The sequence below is a fragment of the Trichechus manatus genome, unplaced genomic scaffold, assembly GCF_000243295.1.
Source record: "Trichechus manatus latirostris isolate Lorelei unplaced genomic scaffold, TriManLat1.0 scaffold00035, whole genome shotgun sequence".
Lineage (NCBI taxonomy): Eukaryota > Metazoa > Chordata > Mammalia > Sirenia > Trichechidae > Trichechus > Trichechus manatus.
The window spans coordinates 10,311,638-10,331,835 of record NW_004443971.1 but is presented as its reverse complement, the minus strand read 5'-3'; the positions used below and the strand labels follow the sequence as shown (position 1 = coordinate 10,331,835).

The following is a 20,198-nucleotide window of genomic DNA, read 5'->3' as shown; positions in this document are numbered from 1 at the left end:
TGCCAGGTGAGGCAATGGAAATATAGTATCATGAACCTGATGCCTGCTTCTGCCTCTTCTTTCTTTTCACAGGCAGTTTGGGCTTTCTCTAGTTATACCCCAAGGGGCAGAGGGCTCTGAAATAGAGGCAGAGGTGAATGCACATGCCCCACTGCATTCCTTCTAGGCTCCCAGGGAGCCCAGGGCACCCCGAGCTGAAGTGGGGGGCTGGGGATAATGAGTGCAGCTTCAGGGGCAGTAGACCTCTCCCATCTCCCTTCTCTCCCCAGTGACAGGCACTAGGGATGTTGCAAATAGGTTGTCTGGCTGCTCTTGGCTCCCCAGCCCATTTCCCACATCCTCCTGAGGCTGACTCAGATGCCTCCAGCTTCTTTTGTCCCCTTTGACCTCCCTCAGGTCTGGATATAGGGGAGTTCTCCCTGCATGCCTTTCTCTTTTAAAAGTATCTCCAGATACCCAACCCAGGGACCCCAGAGCTGGGCCAGTATTCATAGCTAGTAAATAATTCAGCATGTTCTGCAAAAGCTAAATCAGATCCTAGGTGATACTGTGGCCAGGAGGCCTTCTTTGGGCAGCTGGAAAGGTGAGCCCTGCCCTGGAAAGACAAGTGCTCTGTAATACTAACTTCATTATGTAAGGTTTCTTCCCTGCCGGAGAAGGCTGCCTCAGACCCAAATATTATCTGGGCCCCATGCCTGTCTACTAAGTCTTCAGGGGCTCCGTGGCATTGTGGGCATGCTTCCCAGGCTATACCTGTCATGTCCCTTTGAAAGCTTCCTGGCTGGCATCTGACAGTCAGTTGAACAGCATGCTACAGTCTGCAGAGTGCTCTTACGTCTATTTCTCATTTAACCACATCAGCTCCCGGTAAGCTCTGAGCCCTGAGTAAGCGGGACCCCACAAGGATTCTGTGTTTCCATCCTCTGCTTTTAGAAAGGAATCATTCTAAATTAGAACCTCTTGCTGTCGAGTGGATTCCGACTCATAGCACCCTACAGGACACAGTAGAACTGCCCCACAGGGTTTTTAGGGCTGTAAATCTCTATAGAACCAAACTGCCACATCTTTCTTCTGTGGAGTGGCTGGTGGGTTTGAACCCCCGACCTAGTGGTTAGCACTTGAGCATTTAACCATTGTGCCACCAGGACTCTTTCATTCTAAACTATTCTGGGCAAACAGAGTGAGGTAGAGGGTACTAAGGAACCCTAGTGGCACAATGGTTAAGTGCTCGGCTGCTAACCGAGAGGTTGGTGGTTTTAACCCACCCAGCCGCTCCATGGGAGAAAGACCTGGTGATCTGCTCCTATAGAGAGTACAGCCTAGAAAACCCTATGGGGCAGTTCTACTCTATCGTATGAAATTACTGGGAGTCCGATGGCACCTAACAACAACAGCGGGACACTCTGCTTCTTGAAAATTGCCCCCAAAGGAGATGCTACTTCCTCTCTGGGTCACTTTTTCCTGGGCCTGTTCCTAGGAGTGACTATGAGAGGCATGAAACTATTGGTCTTTTCTACCTGTCCAGCACAAATTTTGATTTGCCCAAAGGTGACCTAGAGTCCTTGGGTGGTGCAAACAGTTAAGCTCCCGACTAGTAGCCAAAAGATTGGCAGTTCGAACCTACCCAGACACTCCTGGCGATCTGCTTCCAAAAGGTCACAGCGTTGAAAACCCTATGGAGCAGTTCTACTCTGTACACGTGGGGTCACCATGAGTCAGAATTGACTTGAAGACAACTAACAATAGTGACAAAGGTGACCTAGGTGAGTGGTTCTCCGTGTTCAAAACTTGTTGGCATAGAGTTGACCCCGACTTATGGTGACCCCATGTGTGTCAGAGTAGAACTGTGCTCCATAGAGTTTTCAGTGGATGATTTTTTCAGAAATAGATTGCCAGGCCTTTCTTCTGAGGAGCCTCTGGGTGGACTCTAACCTTCTGATTAACAGCTGAGCATGTTAACTGTTTGCACTTCCCTAAAGAGGTGTGTCTGTGGCATTAGGTGGGCAAAGGACCAGGGGGCGGAGAGATGTGTTGTCCCCCTGGTAGCAGCTATGGTGGTGGTGGGGACATGGTGTGTTCACCTGGGGGTGGCCCCACAGTTTTCCCACCATCCACCACCCTGGCCCTTTCTGTTTTCTTTTCCAGCTCATAGGGCTGTGTCTCTCCACCTGCTCCTAGGAAACGTGCCCTCTGTGGTGGCTCTGGTTCACGCTGAGGAATATTAACCTTCCTCCCGCGTTTCCCAGGGGAGCAGGCCTCTTTGGTAGCTTAAGTTTCTAACTGGGTCTGAAAGTGAGTGCTGGGGGAGGGATTTCTGAATACCGACCACTCCCATTCCCAGGGGGGCTTGAGAGCATTCAGGAAGCTGCCTGGCCTTTCAAGGAGGAATGCTACCTGGGAGATTCCCGCAACCCATTTGGAGCCTGAGCTTTTTTTGAGGCCTCACCTTGTGCTCTAAGCTACTAAACTTAGCTGCCCTTCAGCGGTGTTGTTTGCTCTGAAAGCCTGTGACTTCTCGGGTTTCCCACCTGCAGAATGTGTGGTTTATGCGTTTTGTTTTTTTTAATGAGAAAGAACTGCAAGTAGGAAGATTTAAAAAAGGGAGGGGGACTGAAGAATAATAAAGAGGGCAAAAGAAGAGGAAAGGAAAAATGTAGTGTTCAAAGAGTATCTTTGTTATCTGGGCTGCTATAACAGAAATACCACAAGTGGGTGGCTTTAACAAACAGCAATTTATTTTCTCACAGTTTAGGAGGCTAGAAGTCCAAATTCAGGGTGCTGGCTCTAGGGGAAGGCTCTCTCTCTCTGTTGGCTCTGGGGGAATGTCCTTGTCTCTTTTCAGCTTCTGTTCCTCGGTTCCTTGGTGATCTTCACGTGACATCTGTCTTCCCCCTGTTTGTACTTCCATCTCTGTGCCTAATCTACTCTTTTTATATCTCCAAGGTGACCCTACAGTGATAGGCCTCCTTAATGTAACACTGAAAACTCTAGTCCCAAATGGGATTACATTCACAGGCATAGTGGGTAGGATTTACAACACCTATTTGGGGGACACAACTCAATCCATAGCAAAGAGTATTAAAGAAAGAAGGGATGTGGCATAACAGTTAAGGAAGAGGAAGAAACAGGAAGGATATGGAGGAAAAGCTAACCTCGGGAACCCAGTGAGAGAGAGGGCTGAAACCTGCCAGGGGTGCCCAGAAGAGCTCTGGGTGTGGACCTGGCCAGCCTCCCAGCCTCCCCTTGCAGGGTGGCCGAGCCCATTTGCCACCCCCAAACTCAGGCTCAGTGTGGAAGAGTGGACAGAGCGAAGCTGCTGGTCCTGTGAATGGACTGCGACCACCCTGCTTCGGCTGACATGTGGCCTCTCTCAGCCAGGCCAGAGAGGAGGCAGCAGGGAGTGGGGGTGGACGGGACTTACTAGGACATATGCAGGACTGGTGTTTACCCAGCAGCACCTTTTCTTTGCAGAATGATCGTTACTTTGCGGCTCACGTCCTTTCAGAGCCTGTTGGTTTAGCTCTCTCGCTGCAGCGGTCCCGTGTCTGCCTGCTGCTGTCTCCACTTTGAGTCATCTGGCAGCTGCATTTCCGACTTTCCCTGTCCTGGGCAGGTCTTCCAGGGTCAGTCTGATTTGTGCACAAACCTGTAGTTTCATGTGGATCGTGTGCATGTGTGTGTGTGCACGCATACACATGTGGTGAGGGAGCCTTGGGAACAGTCCTCTACTAAATTTAAACCTACTGTGTGCCAGGCATTTTCACACACGTTCCCGTTTTATCCTTGCCAAGGCCTTGGGGGAGTCCCTGAGTGGTGCAAGCAGTTAAGCACTTGATTACTAACGAGGAGGTTGGTGGTTCGAACCCACCCAGAGGCACCTCGGGAGAAACGCCTGGTGATCTGCTTCTGAAAGGTCACAGCCTTGAAAACAGTTCTACTATGCATACATGGATTTGCTATTAGTCAGAATCAACTTGACGGCAACTGGTTTGTTTTTTGTTTTTTTTTTTTAAGGCCCCGGGAGAGAATTATCATTAGTACCATTTTGCAGCTAGGAAAACTGAGACTTGGCTGCAGAGGCTCAGCTCATTCACCCTCTCCTCAACCTCCTGATGACACGGGTCTCATTCACTCAGGCCTCTCTGTCAAGGCTGCTGCATAGTAGCCACTGCCTCCTCTTGCAATGGCGAAGAAGCTTGTCAACCTCAGATTTGCAGGGCCTGTCCAGGCTGTAAGCTAGCAGAGATGGGGTGAGGATTTATAGCAGGTCTTCTGACTGCCTGGCACTCTGCTTTGCCACTCAAGGCCTTAGCCAGCACCCAGGGAGCCCAGCTTTGGCATATCTTCCTGCCAAATATATTCGGCTTCAGCCAAGGCTCTCCAAGCTCCCCTACACTTCACACGCTCCTCCCATTTGCTCTATGGTAGGGCAGCCTGCCCATTTTGCAGACATAGAAACTGAGTCTCTGAGCCTGTGGTGACTGACCAAGGTCCCATAGCAAATAAGTGGTGGAACTGGGACTCAGACCCAGAGAACTGGTTTTCCCACCATGCCACAATGCCTCGGGCTTCCTGCTCCCCATCCCCAGAGCAGGGAGTTCTGCATCTTTGGCAGATTTGGGAACATCTCTTCGGTCCAAAGACAAGAACAGAATCATAGAGGAAGATGGATCTATCTCCTGCCAGCTTGCCTGGCAGTTATCTCCTGGTTCCTATTTGTTCCTCTTCTCTTAGCAGGCTGTTGGTTTGTCGCTGAGCCCCCATCCCCTTTTCCTGTTGCTTACTTATTGTGGTGATGAGTAAGTTGTCCCTGGAGTGGAGCTGACACGTCTCACTAGGGAGATGGCACATGCCTTTCCTGGGGGTATGCTCACTGATGTCATCTTGGTGGTATAGTGTGGCCTCACCAGAAGCTCTTTCTGCTGCTTCTGGGCCTGTAGGATTCTGAGCAGCCAGGGAAGCGAGACTTTTGGTGCAGAGAGAACCCCAGGGCTCAGCTTACTCAGTCCCTTCCCGACCTCTCCTGCTGCCACTACCTCTCCTTCTCCTTTTCTTTCTTCTTCTCTTTTACTTGTAAAGAAAAGTTAAAAAATGTTAGCTTGGTGGGGTTAGAAAGGAGGGGGGCAGGAAAGGGGCATCAGAGAAGTGTGAGGAGACCAAGCTGTCTCCCTTGCTTCGTGGGACAGAACTGCCATAGTGGACTGTCTTCTTTTGTGGCTAAGTGAGATAGATCAGTCAGTCATTCTACAAACATGAATACTGAGGGTCAGTCTTCTGCCAGGCACAGTGAAAGGCCCAAGTATATTTAAGATCTGATGAGCCCTTCCTCCTGGTGGTTTAACAGGTGTAGTAAGACTTGTTTACGAACAACCATTATACAGCATAAACAGTTGTTGTCTTCACCATGTTGTCCTTCCCTACTCATGACGACTCCATGTGTTACAGGATAGGTCTGCTCCATAGGTTTTCTTGGCTGTAATCTTTATGGAAGCAAGTTACCAGGCCTTTTCTCCTGTGCTGCAAATGCCAAAGTATAAAGCAAAAATCGGGTACCACAGGAAGGAGATCATTTATAGGTGTGGGGAACTGCTGGAAGTGTCTCCCCACCCCACAGGTCTGAGCTGGCCCCAGAGCCTGAGACCTGTGCAGTGTGCTTTGCTGGGTTCCTGTCCTCACAGACCCTGAGTCATTGGCCACCACAAATGTTTGTGAGGTTTCCATGAGCCCAGGGTGTGGGACTCTGCTCTTGGTGATTTTGGCTGTAGGCCCTGGCATCAGAACCCCAGAGATAGCACTAGGCCCTTCTTATCTCTTTACACCTTCTTGAGCTTGGGCCCGCCCCATCTGCGGGACCCATGTTGACCCTCGTATTTAAGCCCCGAGTCCCTCTCCAGGCTCAAGTTGGTGCAGAATCAGAGTCCCCCTTTGGCCAGTGATTCTGCCCTGGGAAGCTGCCGTTAGAGAGCCCCAGCAGGCCCCGATCTCTGCCGGCCACCCGCTCCTTGCAGTTTGCTGTCCTCAACTGTGGACATCTGACCCCCTCTGCTGGCCACTCACAGAATTTCCTGCTGGGACTGCCTGAATGAAGTCCAAGGAGGAAGGCCCTGCTGTGAGTCTGCCATCATGTTTTGTCTTCGGTGTTTTGCCTGGGCAGTGCTGGGGGGCAGGGAGAGGCGGGAGTGGGAAGCAGAAGCTAGAGGAGAAGCAGCCCCAGTGGTGACCAGAGCAGAGTGCCTTTCGGGGAGAGGAATGCCCCCGGAGGAGCCTGGGGAGGCTGGCTGCTAGATGCTTTCTACAGGCGTTTATGGAGTAGAGAGGAGGCCTGGTGGGTGGTGGTGGCTTGAGGAGTCAGTGGGCAGGGCAGGAGGGAGAGGGAGAGGCCTCCGGGCCTCCGGGCCTCCGGGCTGTGCTGGGATCCGTGAAGCACCCCTCCAGGCTTCAGTCTCTCTGGCTTTGGAGATCTCCTGCACTCCTGAAAGCCTGGCTAGGAGGCCCATTCCATTCTGAGGCTACAGCAGGGAGTCGGTGGGACTGTGCCTGGGTATGCCCTGTGAGGGGGACTTCTGAGGGTGGAGGCACTTTTGGCCTGCATGGTTCAGTGGGAGGGGCGGAGAGAGCTCCCATCTGGGTGGGTGAACGGCGCAGGCACACTTGCCCCTGATGCTGCCAGTTTGCACCCCCTCTGGGCTGGCGGGGCTGCCTGTCACATCTGGGTACCCTCATGCACACTGAACTCACAAGGGCAACAGCTGGACTTGAGGGGAGGGGGAGTTGAGGGCATCTCTTCAGAGAGATTGGTCCACCACTCGGTGATCCCCATGGTCTCCTGCCAGATGGGAAGGAACAGCCCAGGCACCCCGAGGGGGAGGGAGGAAATCTCCCAGAGCAATCACCCTTAATCCCTGGGCTGGGCCTCAGACTGGGCATGGCGGCTGTGGAGATCAGGAGCTCGGGCACACCTGTTCGCAGACCCCGGCTTCCCACAGCAAGCCCAGTGCTGCCCAGAGACTGTGGCCCCGGGACCCTGACACAGTCTGCAGAGAGCTGGGGCCTCAGAGCCCCTGGGACCCCATCACCAGCCCGGCTTCTGGAAATGGCACCCACACAGGTGAGGCCCCTGGTGGGTGAAAGGAGAGTTTACTGGGAGGGTGGGGGCGGGCAGTGCCCTGCCCTGGTGGGGGTAGGGTGGGGTCGTGGAGTGGCAGAAAGCCATTTCTGCAGCTTGTCAGGTGGGCCGTGTGCACCCTCTGGTCTCTCAAGGGTGCAGCCCCCTCTCTCGTCTCCCATGACAGAGCTCTGCATGGCTGGGAGAAGGGAGGAGGGGGCCTACACCAGGTGTTCCCAGCCTTAGGCTATCAAGGCAAGTGAAGAGAGGGCCCCTGGGGCCTGGCTCCTGGGGGCCTCATGCAGGAGGATGAGTGACTGAGGGTAAAGACACCTCCAGAAACCGGTGGCCATGTGTCACTCCAACTGGGGCCAGAGAAGCTGACGTGAAGTTAAGTGGAAGCGGCTTTCCTAAGGTTCTGGTCACTTCTGTCTACGGAGACACGATGGGGAGAGGGTGCCTGGAGGTCCAGGTCCCTGGGTGCCTGGAGGGCCAGGTCCCTGTGCACGGGGGCAGTGAGAGGTGGCCCAGGGAGACAGTGGGAGGGTCCAGAAGGAGCAGTGTTTGGGCGCTTGAAGTTTTTGGAGCATTCAGAGGGTGGAGAACTGAGGAGACCCCAAGGTGGGAGGGCAGGTGTGGGGGCTCAAGCAGGGGTCTGTGGGTGTAAAGAGAGGAGAGCATGAGATATTTATGTGGACAAAGGCATTGTTCTCAGCAGAGAAGGGTGGTTTGGACCGGAACCCAAGGGGTGGACCTAACAGAAAGGCCCAGAAGCCAACCGTTAGATGAGAGGAGTGTGTCCACCAGGAAGAGAGGGCAGCCCTCAGGGTCAGGGAGTAAGAATTGCTGGCTGCAGGAGACAGATTGAAGCTTCCATCCAGGGCCCTGGGCTGCCTTGATAGTGGGTGCTAGCTGCACTGTGCCTTGAGATCTGTAAGTGCTGCATGAAAGAGTGGGTAGGTGAGTGAGTGAGTGAGTTTCCTCATCTATATGTAGTCTACACTGGAAATCCCCTTGTCAACAACCAACCAGTTGCCATCAAGTTGACTTCAACTCATGGCGACCCCATGTGTGTCAGACTAGAACTGTGCTTCCACGGGGATTTCAGTGGCTGATTTTTAGGAAGTAGAACCCCAGGCCTTTCTTCTGAGGTACTTCTGGATGGACTCGAACCTCCAACTTTTCAGCTAGCAGCTGAGCATTAACAGTTTGCACCACCAGAGACTCAACCCCCTTGTAGCAGAGTGAAATCCCTTGTAAAGCCACCAAGGCCATGCTATACCACGAGGGAAGGGGCACTGCCCCTGTAATCCCCTGTGTGGTAGCTGGGGCCTTGCTGTGGGGGGTGGTTTCACCCTACCCTGCCCCGCATTTACCCCATTAAGCATCTAAGCATTTGCCTCTCAGCCCTCTGGAGAAAAGCGGCTTAGGCTCCCAGGCACCAGTAGAACCCTGGGTGGGCCGGTGCTTCCCCCTCTACCCTCCCTGCCCCCTCTACCTCTTTGCCCACCTGGGAGGGCTTGGGTCAGCTGTGATGGTGCGTCCAGAGCTGGGGTTGAGCAACTTCAAGCCCACGTGTCTCTACCAGGAAGAGAAAGCGCTAACAGCCCACTAGGGCTATGTCAGCTGATTGGGGTCTGGGGACCCGCCCCTGACTGCCCAATAATTTTTCCAACCCACTCTGGCTGGAATGTCGGGTTGGTGTGGGCATGTCAAGCTCCTTCCCACCCAGCTTCACAATAAGGTCGAAGACTGTCAAACTACCTCTTCGGCCTGAAGGATTTTAGCTGGATTTTCCTGTCCTTCCTGGCCCTGGCTTGCCCCCCTTTTTCTCTGAGAACTAGTAGAAAAAGAGAATCTGAATGTTCTCCATGCCAGGATGGGCACTGAGCACAGAATCACGGGGCCAGAATCAGCAGATGGAAGCATCTCTGCTGAGTCAGTCACCCGGGCCTGACAGCCCGCAGGAGCCCGGACCCTGCTCCCAGGAGCAGCATCCCGCACTGGCCCTTGAGCTGCTTGGCCAGGCCCACAGACAAGTCAGGGTTGGCCCTGGATGGGACCTGAGGGCCACCTGTCCTGGATGGGGCCTGAGGGCCACCTGTCCCTGCTGCCCTGTTCTCCTGGAGGGAAGCATAGAAGCCCAGAAATCTCTTGTCTTTTTTCCCTCTCATTCTTTCTTCCCTCCCTCTCTCCTTTCCTTCCTCTTTTTAATCTGAGATTCACTGTGATGCTGGCTTTCCAGCCCCCTAAGCAGATGGCTGGGACAGCCTGTTCTGGTGAGCCGAACGGGAACCCACTTTGTAAAGCTAGGAAGGGGCTGCTTGACCCGGGGGTGAGGGGAGTCACAGGTTCTGACCCCCTGCAGACCATACAAACAACGACCACTTACACACACCACTTGCAAGTGCTCACTGTATGGTCCACCCTAACGAATGTTGGTGTTTTTATACAGTTGATGAATGAATAGGACCATGAGTCACGTTACACAGTTTGCATTGCTTTCAACTCCACTGTACTTTCAAGTCCATTTGACAGTCTTATCACCTGGGGGACAGGGCATCTCCTCCCAAAACAGCTTCACTGAAGCCTAATGCTTTCTACCTGGACAGTGTCTACCTGGCACCTCCCTGGGCTGGTGTGTGAGAGGACCAGCGGGCTTCTAAGGCCCAGAGTTGGTTAACACAAGGTCACTGAGCTCAGCCCGGGAGAGCTGGGAGTCCTGGGAGGGCCCACGGAAGCCAGGCCTGGGAAGTCTGATCTGGCAGTGCCTGTAATTTGGCAGACTGCCTAATCCGGCTCGCGTAGTATTGCTAGAAGCGGGCCGTGTGAGGGGTGCCCTCCAGGTGTGTGTGGGCACAGGCAGGCTTCACTGGATCAGGTAGAGGGGAACACCAGGCCCTGATGCTTAAGAGAGCACCCCAGCTGTGGCTCAGTCCCCATCCAGAACATTCACTGAGCACCTCTTGGACTTGGTCTTGGTGTAGAACAAGGTCAGTGGCCCAGGTCCTGGCTGGTGGACAGCCTGATTGCCTAGCATGAACAGTGGGCACTGAGGAAGGAGCACAAGCCTCCTGCCACAGTTCTCTGATTCTTAGAGCTTGCCCAGCCTGTGCACCAGGGTTAATTCTGGGGCCACCCCAGGAGAGTGGGGTGAGGAGGCCATCAGGCTGAGGGTCACCTCCACATGTGGTGCTGGCAGCTGGGCCTGGGCAGAGAGCTGGGCCGTGTGGGCCGCGTGAGGCTCTGAGGCAGTTTCCAGAGGGCTGTGGCGGTGCCTGGGCAGCCCAATGTGGTGCTCTGAGCTGGGGGACCTGGGGGTTTCTCCTGCTAGTGACCAGGAGCTGAGTGAGCTGTGTTGCTCCTTTTTGGTCGCCTAGCCCTCGGACCGGGGAAATGGGAGTGAGTGAGGAAGAGCTTCTGCTCTGTTGAAAATGAGACATTGAGGCGAAGGCCCACGTGGCCTCCTGCACACTACATGAATTGGAGCTGCAGCCCAGGCAGCAGATTGGGGGACCCTGGCCGTCTACACCAGCTCTCCTCCTGTCACAGAGTTCTTGCCTTGCTCGCTCTCTGAATCTGTTTTCGGGCCCCAGCTGTGTGCTTGTGATTGGACTGTGGTGGTTGCCTTCACCCACAGTCTCATTTTATCCTCCTGCTAACCCTTTGAGGTAGGTAGAATTAACCCCCTTTCATAGATGAGAAAACTGAATGGTATATCCAAGGTCACACATGTGGTATTGACAGAGCCAGGATTCTAAATCAGTGTCTGAGTCCAAATTCATTGCCCTCTCCATTGCCCTGCAGGCCCCGTCTCCTGTCTTATTGCTATTCTTTTTTGGCGAATTTCTTTGTCTTCTCATACTTGTGTCTTGTTCCACCACTCTTAATCTTAATAGCGTTCTCATCTTTTTCCCCTCCCTCCCTTCCTCTCCCCCTCCCTTTCTCTTCTCTTATTTTCCTTCCTTTGTTAAAGCATAACTCCTTCTTTGTGTCTCTGCCTGCCTGCCTGCCACCTCCTTGTCTCTCTTTCCCTCGTCATCCTGTCTCCCTCAAAGGGAACTGCTGCCATGGGCATGTGGCAGGGAGAGCTGCCGTCTACCACCTTCCTCAGACATGGGACCTGGGTCCTGGGAGATCTAGAGTTTCCTCCAGAGATGGAGGTGGGGCCTAGAAAACTAGAGAAGGGGGTGTTGAGAGGAGGGGACATCTGGTATTTCCTGTCAGCATGCAGGGTGTTCCTTGTTCTCCAGAACCCTGAAACAACCTTTCCCAGGTTCCGTCAGCCTGTGTGGAGGGAGGGCAGAGCTGAGTGAGATAAATGTGGGGGCTGCACCAGAGTGAGGTCACCCCATCCCTGATGTTAAGAGTGCCTCAGTCTGGGCTGGGGCTGAGGAGGCAAGCCCTTCTTCCCTTCCCAGCTCCCATCATTGTGAGAACAGCTGAGGGCCAAGGGGGAGGACTGCAGGGTCTAAGGAAAAGGCAGGTGAGGGACGGTCCCTGATATAGTTCCCGGAGAATGGGCTCTGGGCTAGAAGCAGGGGTGAGCCCAGTCTTTGATTTAGAATCTCTCTTCATGGGACACTCAGTCTCTGTCTCTCTCTCTCTCTCTGTGGTGAGTTGGCAGAGGAGTTATTCAGACATCAGTGGCTGCTGAGGTATTTCAGTCTTGAGGGTAAAAACCACAAACAGGATCTTGGTATCTTTCGCACAGTGTTTCCCCAGGTCACCCCCACCCCCCACTCCTCTTTTTTCTCTCTCACTCTCATCCTTTCTTTCTTTCTCTCTCTCTCACACCCCTACACCCCCACACAAGTGGGCTGCAGGCCTGTAGGAGCAGCAGAGCCCACCTCGCCCAGGTCAATGCAGGAAGGGTAGGTTCTAGGGGTGGGTGAGTGAAGTCTTCATGGAGATCTCTAGGACTCTAGGACAGGGGTTAGCTCTAGTGAGGAAAGCTGGAAATGGCACAGTGATAAGTCTGCAGAGGTGATTTTATTTGTTGCGGCCACTATGTGGACACTTCCAAGGATTTGCACCTGGGTGTGAAGACAGCAGGATAGGGCTGAGGAGAGCACGTTTCTTTGTCCTTGCCCCATGGGGTCCCAGTTATAGGAAACCCTGATTTAGCTGCTCTGGAGTTGAGAACCACTGGTGTAGACTTGTGCTTCCCAAAGACGGGGCAGAGGCGAGGGAAACGCTGGGAGGACCAGCCTCCCTTGGAGGCAGAGATGCTTCAGCAATCCTGTGGATCTGAGGACCTTCAGGAGCTCCCCAGTCTCCAAGGTGGGGTCAGGGCCTGAGTGTTGGAACCAAACAGGTTCGAATTCTAGGTCTTTCACTTACTGGTTTGTAGTCCTGGGCAAGTGACTTACCATCTGGGGGCCTTGGTCTCCTCTTCTGTAAAATGGGAGTAATGATGATACTGACCTCGTGGGGCTGTTGCTCTGTTGTAAATGAATCCATATAATACAGCACTTCGTGCATGCCTGGCCCGTGTCAGTAAGTGTTAGTAACAGGAATTGCTGTTATAGCTTTATCCTTCCTCCAGGGCATTCAGAAGAGCAATTCAAGGGAATGGGGAAGGGCATCCCCAGCAGAACCAACACCTGGAAAGGCCCGGGGGCAGCCCAGAGAGGAGTAGCCCCCCCAGCTCCCAAGGCTGGCAGGGTTATTGTTTTCCAGTAACTTTGCCCCTCACAGAAGTGGAGCTGATGACTTCTGCCTTTAATTGGCCCGGGCTGTTTACAGTTCCAGTGCCTGTGACTGGGCCACTTTCTTTGTATTTAACCCCTTCCCCCACGTGCACCTCCCTGCACCCCTGCCCTGCCACCCCCATACATACAAAGAACGAATGAGCTGACCCGGCTGTTCTTGGGGTGTGCTGTGTGTAAAAATATATGGGGTTGAGCCATTTCCTGCTGCTTCCGTTGTTGCATGGTGATAAGACACCATGGACTCGGCTGTGGGCAGAGAGAGCTTCCCCGTGGGCCAAGGGACGCCAGGCCCCTGAGGTAGAGGCCCCCAGCCTGCCCTCTCTCACCCGACCTTGCGTTTTCCGTTACCTATCTTCTGTGACCTTTCCTTCCTCTCCCCCTTTCCCTCTCTCTGTCCCTCCTCTGCCTTTGGCTCTTGGAATTTTGCGTTGCTCATGTTGCCCTGATGTGCTCGGGAAGCTTTCGGGCTGGTGTGGAAAAGGAGCCTGTCATTCCCTTCCTGTGTGTTTACCCCCTGAGCTGGGCATCTGGCCCCCTCAGACCCCCAAAGCTGGTCCCCGATTCCCTCAGCCTGTGAGTTACCTCTCAGACTTCAAGCCCTGGCAACCTGGCTAGCAGGGCAGGTAGGTGTGTGCACCTTGCCCAGGTCTGGAGGACCAGGCAGGGCTGAGTGCTCCCACCACCATGAAGCGGAAGAGGTTGCTGACAACCGCAGAGAACTGGAAGGTAATGGGGGGCCAGGAGAGGTGTCAGCAGAGGCAGGAGAGCTGCTGGGTGCATTAGTGAGGACGGAGTGGGGAGAGCAGGGAGGCATCCTGTGCCTGCATGGGACCAAAATGTAGGCTGTGGTCAGCTCTGAGGGAAAGGCCTGCTCAAGACATGAGTCTTAAGGGGCCTGTGAGGCCAGAGGGACAGTTTTGTCTCCGCTGAGAGTCAACCCTGGGACTCTCCTGTGAAGCCTTGGACCTGCTTAGCCTGCATGATGGAGCAACAGGAGTTCTGGGCTGAAGGTCTGTCTTTTTGTAGCTGTGTATCCGCGAGCAACTTGCTTGACATATCTGGGCCAATTTCCTGATCTGTAAGACAAAGAGGAACAGATCTGCCCAGACTGCATTTTTGGCATGTTGTGGGATTAGGTAGGTAGCAGAGGTGAGAGCCCTTTATAAATGGCAGTATTCCCTGTGAGGGAATACTGTTGTTATTCTCCTGGACTCTTTCCCTGAAGATTGCTCTTCATCCTGCATCCGTTTTACAGGTAGAGAAACCACATCTGGAGAAACCTGGGCCAGAGGTGTCCAGGAGTACATGAGAGAATTCTGCCCATCTCCCTGCCCATGTTTTTCTGATTTATCCATGTTTCCGCTGCTTGCCTTCCTCCCCAGGTCGACAAGGGGGACCCCGTGGCCCTGAGCCTCCCTGGCGGCCCCGGCCATGGTGACACCGATGGCCCCATCAGCCTGGACGTGCCAGACGGGGCACCAGACCCCCAGCGGACCAAGGCTGCCATCGACCACCTGCACCAGAAGATCCTGAAGATCACGGAGCAGATCAAGATCGAGCAGGAGGCGCGGGACGACAACGTGGCTGAGTACCTGAAACTGGCCAACAACGCGGACAGACAGCAGGTGTCGCGCATCAAGCAGGTGTTCGAGAAGAAGAACCAGAAGTCGGCCCAGACCATCGCCCAGCTGCACAAGAAGCTGGAGCACTACCGCCGGCGCCTGAAGGAGATCGAACAGAACGGGCCCTCGCGGCAGCCCAAGGACGTGCTGCGGGACATGCAGCAGGGCCTGAAGGACGTGGGCGCCAACATGCGTGCCGGCATCAGCGGCTTCGGGGGTGGCGTGGTGGAGGGTGTCAAGGGCAGCCTCTCAGGCCTCTCGCAGGCCACCCACACTGCCGTAGTGTCCAAGCCCCGGGAGTTCGCCAGCCTCATCCGTAACAAATTCGGCAGTGCCGACAACATCGCCCACCTGAAGGACCCTCTGGAGGACGGGCCCCCCGAGGAGGCAGCCCGGGCCCTGAGTGGCAGTGCCACGCTGGTGTCCAGCCCCAAGTACGGCAGCGATGACGAGTGCTCCAGCGCCAGTGCCAGCTCGGCTGGGGCGGGCAGCAACTCCGGGGCGGGGCCCGCTGGTGCGCTGGGGAGCCCCAAGTCGAACACGCTGTACGGTGCCCCTGGGAACCTGGACACGCTGCTGGAGGAGCTGCGGGAGATCAAGGAGGGGCAGTCGCACCTGGAAGACTCCATGGAGGACCTGAAGGCCCAGCTGCAGAGGGACTACACCTACATGACCCAGTGCCTGCAGGAGGAGCGTTATAGGTAGGTGCCTGCTCGGGGACCCAGGAACCCAAAGACCCCTGTGCATAGGAGATGGCCACCAGCTGCAGACTTGGGGATCTAGACACCAATGAAGGAGGCTTGAGACAAGCCCTGGGCTGCTGGGAAGGGCCAGGAGGAGGCCCTGAAAAGCCTTTCTCCAGACTTGTCAGGGCAGCTAGAAGACAGGAGACATGGATCCTGGGACCTGTGGAAGAAAGGCCCTGCCTATCTCAGGATGCTTTGAGCATCCTACCTAGAGCATTATGTGGTCGATGGATAGAACGGGACTAGCTGAGGCAGGGACCAGCTCCGAAGCCTCTCATCCGGAGATACTGGTGAAGAGCATCAGCTCCCGAACCAGATTTCAACCCCTTGTTGTCAGGTCGATTCCGACTCATAGTGACCCTGTAGGACAGAGTAGAACTGCCTGGGTTCAAATCTCAGCCCTGCTACTTACCATTTACCTTGAGGAAAGTACTTAACCTCTCTGGACCTGGTTTTCGTATCTGTGAAATGGGGAAATATGGATACCTACCCCACAGGGTTGTTGTGAAGATGGAGCAAATCCAAACACATAAAGTCAGAGTGTATAGATATATACATGGTGAGCTCAAACTTGCAGTTGAAACGCCTGAGGTCAGCCTGGACAAGCCAGAGTCTCTGGTCCCTCTTCTCCTCTGCTGGCCTCTCCTCTTTCGCCCTGTACCTCTCACATGGCGCTTGACGCTTGCTCCCTGGAACTCTTGGGGGTCTTTTCAGTTGTCAGGGCTTTTTCTGTTTTATCTCTACACATACGAAGAAAGTTTGGAAAGTTGAGGGGAGGGCTCACCAAAATCCACCACACTACATGAGAGTCATCTTGTGATCTCTCATACCTTTAGAGAAGGGACCGTGTCCTCTACACCTGGGTGTCCCTGTTACCCAGGAAAGCATCCTAGCCCAGGGTGTAAGAGCCCGGGTTGAAGTCATTCAATCCCAACTCCCCCATTCACAAGCCTTGCGATCCTAGGCAAGTTCTTAACCTCTCTGAGCTTCAGTCTTCCCATCTGTAAAATGGGATGACCCTAGTGCCTACTATGTGGTGAGGATCGCAGGAGATACGTGGGTTAAGTGCTTAGCACAGTGCCTGCATGTAGTAAGTGCTGGGTCAATAGTAGCTATTATTGTTGTGGCTGCTAAAATTAGAACAAGGTCGAACAGTGGGGTGGGTTGAGTCATTGTTTGTTGATAGAATGGATGAAATCAATCCTGGGGATGAAGGGAGGTACGGGGAGCCAGGCCTGGTGTCACATCTTCTCCCTCTGCCAGGTACGAGCGGCTGGAGGAGCAGCTCAATGACCTGACTGAGCTGCACCAGAACGAGATGACCAACCTGAAGCAGGAGCTGGCCAGCATGGAGGAGAAGGTGGCCTACCAGTCCTACGAAAGGGCTCGGGACATCCAGGTGCGGCCAGGGACTGTCCCTGGGGAGGCCCCTGGTGGCAGCCAGGGGGCACGGGTGGTTACCAAGTGGGGGCTGGGCACCTAGGCTCTTCCACTGGTTACGGCAGATAGGCACGTGGATACAGAGGGTGGGTAGAGATGAGAGGCAGGGCAAGAGAGCAGAGTACAAAGGAAAGCTGACTGCTGAGGCCACCTACACCCCTACCTCTTCCACAGCAGCCTTGGAAATGAATATTTGGAAATTCCCAACTCAATGACAACTGGTTTAGGAGATGCTGGGTGGCGCAAATGGTTAAGCACTGGGCTACTAACCAAAGGTTAGCAGTTCAAGCTCACCCAGAGGTGCCTTGGAAGACAGGCCCAGCAATCTGCTTCTGAAAGATCACAGCCATGAATACCCTATGGAGCACAGTTCTACTCTGCACACATGGGGTCGCCATGAGTCGGAATCAACTTGATGGCATCTGGTTGGTTAGCCTGCTTCAAGAGGCAGCTGGGATTGGGCCGTCCTCCCCAAACAGTCATAAAGGACCCAGCCCCCCAACTGTAGCCTACACCCCTTTGGAGAGGACCCCCTGCGTTGTCACCTTGTTGGTGGGGCAGGCAGGTAGGGCTCAGCCCGCGGGTCGGCCCCGCCTGCCCCGAGCTCCCGCGTGCTGACCCCTCTGCCCCGCTGCAGGAGGCCGTGGAGTCCTGCCTGACCCGGGTCACCAAGCTGGAGCTGCAGCAGCAACAGCAGCAAGTGGTGCAGCTGGAGGGTGTGGAGAATGCCAACGCCAGGGCGCTGCTGGGCAAGTTCATCAACGTGATCCTGGCCCTCATGGCCGTGCTGCTGGTGTTCGTGTCCACCATTGCCAACTTCATCACACCCCTCATGAAGACACGCCTGCGCATCACCAGCACCGCCCTCCTGGTCCTCGTCCTCTTCCTCCTTTGGAAGCACTGGGACTCCATCACCTACCTCCTGGAGCACGTGCTGCTGCCCAGCTGAGGGGCCAGCCCGCCCCTGCCCCGTGTTCTCCCGGCCCCGCTGGCCATGCTTCTCCAGGAGGGACCTGGACAGCCGAGTCCCTTGGACTTCTTTGTGTGTCCAAACTGTCCATTCCAGCAGCTCCCGCCCCTTCTCTGCCCTGCTTCTGTCTGACACCTCCGCGTGGGCCTGAGGGGAGCCTAGGGTGCAGCCCTGGTGGAGACGGAGGTGACACGTGTGTCCGGGAGCAGAGGAGGACACGGTGGGGGGGGTTGTTTTGATTATTTACAGTCACACCAGGACTTCTTCCAGTTGACCTCGGGGTGCCTTGGTCAGGAAGGCCACAGAGAGGAGCGGAAGGAGGGCTCTGCCTCCCCTTCCCTGGGGAGGAGCCCACCTTGGAGGCAGCTACTATTCCCTCCCCTCGGAGAAGGCCAGGATGAAGGCAAGAGAGCGAGGGAGGAGGCGCGATTGGCCCAGAGAGAGCAGGGAGGCCAGAAAGGAGGCTCAGAGCAGCACCTGGGAGGCCCAGCTGCCCTTTCCCTTGCCAGCCAGTCAGAGGCCGGGTTCTGGAGTTGGACCTGCTCCAGCGATGTGAAGGATGCAGGCTCTGGAGGCCGCGGGGGTGTGGCTTTGCACTTGTGTTTCCCCTGCTTTTCTTTGCCTGTCACTGGATCTGCCATTTCAGGGAAACAGGCCCCAGGGGCCCCGAGCCTCAGCCTATGCCCTTTGGCCCCTGGGAGTACATTGGGTTCTATTTATTTATTTGTTCCTTTGTACCATCCCCCTCCCTGCAGCCAGGGCTTATTCTGGGCTCACCAGGGCGGTCCTTACCGTGTGGCCTCTGGATAATGCCAGCTGGGAGAGGTGGGCAAAGCTGCCCCGCCCACCCTCCGGAAGCGGCACCTCAGCCAGGATGGGAGGAGCGCGCCTCTTTTCTACATCTATTTATTTTGTACATGTGTGTTTGTGTGGAGAAGGCTGTTTGTCATTTCATTTTTTTAAGGCTCTGGAGTGTTGTGTATGGTTTCTCTTCACATCCCAGCCTTCCTGTGGCCACTTCCAAGAAGAGAGGGGATTTCTTGGACAAGGAGAGTGGAAGCTGACAGAGCAGGGGAGGGCAGTGCCTGCCAGCTGTTGCGGACCTTCCCGAGAAATAAATATCCTCTCAATTTTCAAGCCATCCTGTCTCGTGTTGATTGGTTACATTGTTTCCATGGAAACCACCATGTCTCTCCCCACACCCAAGGGTCCTGGATAACACGCTGGGCCTCACCTACTGGCCTGAGGCCTCCTCCCTGCAGGATCAGACAGTGAGCAAGTCATCGTCTCTTCTACCTTTCCCACCTTTCTTTGTGCAGCCAAAACTCTGGCCTAAGTGGTAGGGAAATGGGGTGACACTCACCCCATCCAGCCCTCCTGGAGCGCCCTCCAAGGGGAGGGAATATGGGAGAGAGATTTCCATAGTTTGGGGAAGATAAGCACCGGGAGGCCTAGATGACAGCAGTCATGCCCAGGTATGGCCTCAAGAGGGCAGCAGAATCCCTGCTTTTAAACCCTCTCTCTCGGGCTCAGCCCTAAAGAAGGGCCTTAACTGGAGTTAGTTTGGCCTCATCAAGGCAGGCCAGCCAGAACTCAGATCCCTGCTCACCAGGAGCTGGAGCATGGCCTTGAGCACAGAGGTCCACAAGCCAGACTCTCAGGGTCTGCTCTCTGTGGCTATAGCGCCCATCCCTGGCAGTTCCCTATGGGCACCCATAGAAAGCCCCAGCTTCCCAGCAGGAACCCTGTGGGAGCTTGGGAGAGGCCAGCTGAGTCTCTGTACTGGGAGGAGAGGGAGATGCTGGCCTCCAGCATCATGGGAGCAAGAGGGGTTGTGGGAAAAGCACCTACCCCAGAGTCTGGAGACCTGGGTCCTAGCCCACAATAGTGCACCTGTGACCAACTCACATCCCCTTTCTGGGCCTCAGTTTCCACATCTGTAGTATGGGACAGATACTGGAGCTCCTAATTTCAAAGGGCTCTGACGTTCTGAGGTTCTGTGGACCCAAGAAATCAAAAGTTACAACTGTATCCATGGCCTCTGGCTTGAGGGGATTCCAGGAGACAGGGGCCCCAAGGGGAGAGAGGGCACTGTGGGGAGCGAGGCATGGGCAGTTTTGTCTTCACCTTCTTACGGTGGATGCAGGAGTTTCATCAGGTCACCCCCACGGCGCCCTCCCACAGGGCCGTGCCTGTGCTGGCACCCCAGCTCTGCTGGACGCCCAGCACACTCAGCGCCCCTGGGGGGCCAGGCAGCAGGAGCCACATTCCTGGGCACCAGGCGGGGGGTGGCTGCTCTGGGCTGCAGACATTCCTCCCCAAGGTCAGGTGCCTTCTCCACATGGGCTCTTAAATGTCACTGCCAGCCAGAGTCCACAGTGAAAGGGAGGAGGGATAAGGGAGGGTGGAGGTCATTCTCCTCAGCTGATCCTGAGGGAGGAGGCTCATCTTCTGCAAAGGTGCAGAAGCAATGCGGCTGTGTTTGTCTCATCACTGTGACGACAGTGCCCTCTCGTCTCCGGAGCCGCGTGCTCTGTCTGGGAACTGGGTTTTGTTCCTCTGCTAGCCACTAACACTTCCTTGTTTGTCTCTGCTCCCTCT

General features: G+C 55.0%; 1 protein-coding gene across 2 annotated transcripts in view; it reads left to right on the top strand.

Moving 5' to 3' along the window:
- The window catches only part of TMCC2 (transmembrane and coiled-coil domain family 2), a 45,466-nt gene extending 26,666 nt beyond the window's left edge, over window positions 1–18,800 (top strand). Inside the window, exons 1-4 of one of the 2 annotated variants that reach the window (XM_012555242.2) lie at window positions 5,899–6,109; window positions 14,202–15,142; window positions 16,451–16,586; window positions 17,265–18,800. In XM_012555242.2, coding sequence (XP_012410696.1) covers window positions 6,083–6,109; window positions 14,202–15,142; window positions 16,451–16,586; window positions 17,265–17,576 — 1,416 coding nt within the window. In that variant the 5' untranslated portion in view covers window positions 5,899–6,082 and the 3' untranslated portion in view covers window positions 17,577–18,800. Of the gene's footprint in view, window positions 1–5,898; window positions 6,110–14,201; window positions 15,143–16,450; window positions 16,587–17,264 lie in introns of those variants that run through there. The other variant, XM_004375231.2, reaches the window with a different exon arrangement.
- The last annotated feature ends 1,398 nt before the right edge of the window (window positions 18,801–20,198 follow it).